General features: G+C 34.2%; 1 protein-coding gene across 2 annotated transcripts in view; it reads right to left on the bottom strand.

Moving 5' to 3' along the window:
* LOC140965705 (uncharacterized) overlaps positions 1-5,007 on the bottom strand; it is a 16,010-nt gene extending 11,003 nt beyond the window's left edge. Inside the window, exons 1-3 of one of the 2 annotated variants that reach the window (XM_073425852.1) lie at positions 4,883-5,007; positions 2,102-4,669; positions 1,543-1,918 (exon numbers count right to left, since the gene is read on the bottom strand). In XM_073425852.1, coding sequence (XP_073281953.1) covers positions 1,563-1,918; positions 2,102-4,538 — 2,793 coding nt within the window. In that variant the 5' untranslated portion in view covers positions 4,539-4,669; positions 4,883-5,007 and the 3' untranslated portion in view covers positions 1,543-1,562. Of the gene's footprint in view, positions 1-1,542; positions 1,919-2,101; positions 4,808-4,882 lie in introns of those variants that run through there. The other variant, XM_073425851.1, reaches the window with a different exon arrangement.
* Positions 5,008-5,380: the final 373 nt, after the last annotated feature.

Genomic DNA, 5,380 nt, shown 5'->3' with positions numbered 1-5,380 from the left:
TCCAACAAAGAGACACTGGAACGGAATTAAACATATATTCCGTTATCTACGAGGAACGACAGACTTGGGACTTTTGTATTCAAAAGATGCTAATCCAAGTATAGTTGGTTATACCGATGCTGGATACTTATCTGATCCACACAAGGCACGTTCCCAAACTGGATAAGTATTTACTCTTGGAGGCACTGCAATTTCTTGGCGTTCACAGAAACAAACTCTCGTAACAACTTCATCAAATCATGACGAGATTATTGCACTGCATGAAGCAAGCCGTGAATGTGTGTGGTTAAAATCAATGACCCAACATATCCAAATCTCATGCGGATTATCATTTGACGAGAAGCCTGTGATACTATATGAAGATAATGCTGCATGTGTTGCTCAAATGAAAGAAGGATACATAAAAAGCGACAAAACTAAACATATTCCTCCTAAGTTCTTCGTATTCACCAAGAATCTTGAGAAGAATAAATGTATTGATGTTCGTCACATTCAATCAAGTGAAAACTCATCAGATCTCTTCACAAAGGCACTTCCTACGACAATATTCAGAAAGCATATATATAATATTGGGATGCGTAATCTACGAAATCTGTGAAGAATTGTTCGTGTCAACATGAGGGGAAGTTTACATGACTGCACTCTTTTTCCCTTACTATGGTTTTTATCCCAATAGGTTTTTCCTACTAAGGTTTTTAACGAGACAGTATAAAAACATGTAATGAAGACAATCATTATGATCATCATCACAAGGGGGAGTGTTGAAAAATTATTTAAAAATGTGAAAAATATTTGTGTTGAAAATGTGAATGTTGAATATTGAAAATTAGGTAAAATTAGGTGTTGAATATTGAAAATTAGTGTGTGATGATGTAGGTAATGATGTATTTTATTTTTGGATTATTTGTAAAAATTTTCTATAAATAGATCTCTCATTTGTGAAGAAAATCACAATTGAGTTGAGAGAACAATATTATAAAGTGTGTAGTGTGATAATTTTGAGAGTTTGAGATTTTTACTTTTTATCGTAAAATTTTACTTTTTCACAACAGTCTTCATTATTTGAATAATAGATTAATTCTTTTTTTTATAATATTGTTAGACACGAACATAAATTAAATTTAAAAAACTATACCCTATATTATTAAAAATAATAAAAATATAGTTTATTCTTCATGCTACTCAAAGAATTTAAAAAAAATATTCTATCACTTATAAATTTTCACATAATTATTTTTTCTAAACAAAATTTAATTGTTACAATATAATTACAGAATATTCATATTATCAATTATGATACATTTTTTTATCATTATTAATTTGGTTGGCAATGGAAAATTTTTTTTAAAAAATAAAAGCTAAGAGATTAAAAAATTAAAATAATATAAACGATATCTTGAATTTGTTGAAAATAAGAGATTGAGTGTTGAAAATAAGAGTTGTAGATATTGAAAATTAGTGTGTGATGATGTATGTAATGATGTATTTATTTTTGGATTATTTCCAAATAAATTCTATAAATAGATCTCTCATTTTGTGAACTTTCTTCGGTGTTCTGAGAATCATTCAGTCAAAAAAGCCTTTCGAATCTTGTCCAATTCAACGACAACATCTGTCATCGTCATTCGATCCTTCGGCAACTCCATCGAACATGCTACTCCAATTTCAAGAACAGAGTTCACACAATTCTTGATCTTAATTTGCATTTTGTGATCAGTGTGTTTATGCAGATCGAAGATTTGATCCACAGTGTTCATCTCATGGCTATGCAAAGCATGGTTCACTAAATGGTGGAGGCTCGAATGACCGTTAAGCGCGGCATCGTCTGTTGGTAGTATGTTTGTGAACATCTCCAGCGCAAGAATCCCAAAGCTATATACATCCCCTTGCGTTGTCATGGAGTTAGTCATCCCATACTCTGAAAATATAATAAAGTGGTTCTCCTTTATGTGTAGAAAACAAAATAAACACATAGCCTAAGATTATAATTAGCGAAAAATTTTAATTCCTAACCATTTCCCTATTTTGCAGTATTATGAAATATTGAAGTATAAATTTTTCCTTTGTGTGGAATTTGAAAAAGGAAGGCATCCATATATACCAGGAGGAATATAACCAATGGTACCCTTGATTGCCACCGAGCTGCTGTTTCCTTCGTATGCTGGATATATGTTCGAAACCACTTTTGCCAATCCAAAGTCGCCCACATGAGCAGTCATATTTTCATCCAACAGAATGTTGCTTGGCTTCAAATCACCATGAATGACGATGGAATTGGAGCCATGGTGTAAGTATTCTACCGCAGATGCAACGTCGAAGACAATATTCAATTTTTGGGTTATGCTAAGTCTTCTGTTGTTTTCACTTTCAATTTCTACTACGCGATCATTATGCAACCATTTGTCCAAGCTTCCGTTAGCCATAAATTCATAAACCAATGCCTTAAAATTGTTCCCATGGAAGTCTATGCTTTCGCATGCACTCAATATTTTCAAAAGGTTTCTATGTCTTATTGCTTTTATTGCATTGCATTCTGACATGAAGCTTTTAGAAGCTCCTCTGATGTCAAGATTGAGAACCTTCACCGCAATTGACAGTTGTTTGTCATCGAGAATTCCTCGATAGACAGAACCAAACCTTCCAGACCCAAGCAAATTGGCTTCGGCGAATCCATCAGTAGCTTTTGACAGATGTGAATAAGAGAACCTGAGAAAATTTTCTTGAAGTGATGGCATAGAAGAATGAATCTTTTTTAACATTCCTCTTCTATATACGAATATGTAGATGCAAGAGAGTGCAAGGCAAATGGCTACTGCAACCGACATAATTGGGATCAATATTTTCAATAGATTTGAGAAATGTTTCTTCTTGGATGGGCAGGGAGGAAGCTTTAAGAAATCCAAACCTCCACACAAATACTCATTTCCTTCCAATGAAATCGCGCTTTGATTTTGAAATATTCCTTGTGTTGGCACTTCTCCTTCCAGCCTATTGAAGGATAGATTTAAATTCTTCAGATTTGACTCATCATTTCCTAGAAAACTTGGGATGAGCCCTGATAAATTGTTTTGTGAAAGATCCAAGTCTTCCAAGCCCTCTAAAGCATTAAGTGCAGCTGGTATTGTTCCCTCAAGAGAATTGTTTTCTAGATGAAGCCGTCCCAGAACAATGCAACTGGCCAAAGTGCTAGGTATAACTCCTGATAATCTATTGTGAGACAGATCCAAGACCATAAGATTAATCAGTGAACCTACTTCTTGTGGAATAGACCCCGTGAAGGTGTTGCGGGCCAAATTAAAAGAAACCGAAACGGATGAAAGGCTAAAAATGTCTCGAGGTATTGCGCCCACAAGATTGTTAAACGAAAGGTCTAAGTATCGCAAGTTGGTGTAATTACTTAGACTTTGAGGGATGGTTCCTCTCAATCTGTTATAGCTCAGGTCAAGATTGTTCAGCAATGTCAAGTTCCCAAGAGAAAATGGTATGTCATTGGTCAACTCGTTTCTTTCCAGGTGAATTTCTTGTAATTTACTAAGTTTTCCGATGCCTGAAGGAATAGGACCTTCAAGAAAATTGCCATCCAAAGTGATGCGGCTCAGACCAATGAGGTTTTGAATGCCAGAAGGAATGTTCCCATGTAATCGATTTTCTGAAAAACAAAAGGTTCTAAGCTGAGTTGAAAGATTGGCAATGGAGTCTGGCAATGAACCACTTAAACGATTATAGTTGAAAGTTACCACTAGAAGGTTTGTACAGTTTGTCAAAGATGAAATAAAGCTAATATCTCCCTCCACACTATTAGAATCAATGGAGAGTCGTTTAAGAGACGAAAGCTGATTGAAATACTTCAGATTTTGCCCTGTAAATCTGTTTGAAGATAAAAATATTGTTTCAAGAAAGGAAGCATTTGAGAATGAAATTGGAATGGGTCCATCAAAGTCATTCTTTCCCAAATGAAAGATACTCAATTTCGGAAGTGTGAAGCCTATATCCCAAGGAATGTTTCCATGGAGTCTGTTGTTGGCCATTACGAAATAAGATATAGTGGAAATATTATATAAACCAGATGGAATTCCACCCGTCAACTCGTTGTTCCTTAAATTCAACAACCGTAAGCTCCGGAGATGGACGAGTGACTCGGGAATTTCTCCTTGCAACCCACAGTATGCCAGAGATAGTCTGCCAAGATTGGTGAGATTGCCAATAAATGGCGGAATAGTGCCTGAGAGATTGTTTTGTGACAAGCCTAAAGCTTCAAGTTTGAACATAGAACTGAGTTCTGGAATAATGATTCCTCTGAGGTTGTTGTCGATCAAATTCAAGTAATAAAGATTTGAGCACATGGACAGGTTTCTTGGTATCTCTCCGCTGAAAGAATTGTTACTGAACTCAAGAAACTGGAGCCGCCTCAAACGACCAAACTCTTCCGGGATTTCACCATAAAAGCTGTTGTTTTGTAAAACAAACTCTCTAAGAAAAGAAAGATTACCTAAATGGGGTGGAAGTGATCCCACAAGGCCACGGGACATTAAGTTCATGGTTACCACTCGGCCTCGATGCCTTTTGCTGCACAGAATCCCTTCCCAATCACAAAAATGTACAGTTTCATTCCATGATCTTAAAGCCCCCAATGGATCATCATCTATGGCATTCTTGAAAGCCAGCAGAGCTGAAAAATCAGTTTCATTGCTCAAGCAAGTCGCAGGAGTAAAGGCAAAATACAAGAACAAAAGGCTTAACGCTAGCAACTCCATACAAATTATCAGCTCTGCCATTTTTAGTTTTTTGGTATATAAAGAATTTAATAAATGTGCCCAATTAAGTTTCAACCCAATAAATTATATTAAATGAACCATATCTTCCAACTGTGTTGAAATTGTACCAAGTCCGACTTCAAGTCCTCAAAAAAACCAATGATATTGATCTGTAATTCAATGAAAACCCAAAAAATTTGCTTGACTTTGAATTGGCTTGCGTCCACATTTGACTTGTATTTGGGTTGAAATTTTCCATAGAATATATATCTATTATTTTATTCTATTATAAATATATGATTTTGAATTGTGAATTTACATGTTTGTCTTTATTTTCATTTTATAATAATCATTAATACATGTTTGTTTGTTTTTCATCTATTAATTAATGGAAATCATTAATACATGTTTGTTTGTTTTTCATCATTAGTCCTTATTTTCATTTAATAATAATCATTAATACATGTTTGTTTGTTTTTCATCTATTAATTATTAATTAATGACATTTAAAATATTTTTGTTTGTTTTTTTTCATCTATTAATTAATGGAAATCATTAATACATGTTTGTTTGTTTTTCATCTATTAATTATTAATGGAATTTAAAATATTTTTGTTTGTTTGTTT

The sequence above is a fragment of the Primulina huaijiensis genome, unplaced genomic scaffold, assembly GCF_012295235.1.
Source record: "Primulina huaijiensis isolate GDHJ02 unplaced genomic scaffold, ASM1229523v2 scaffold12327, whole genome shotgun sequence".
Lineage (NCBI taxonomy): Eukaryota > Viridiplantae > Streptophyta > Magnoliopsida > Lamiales > Gesneriaceae > Primulina > Primulina huaijiensis.
This window is presented reverse-complemented; position numbering and strand designations above follow the sequence as displayed.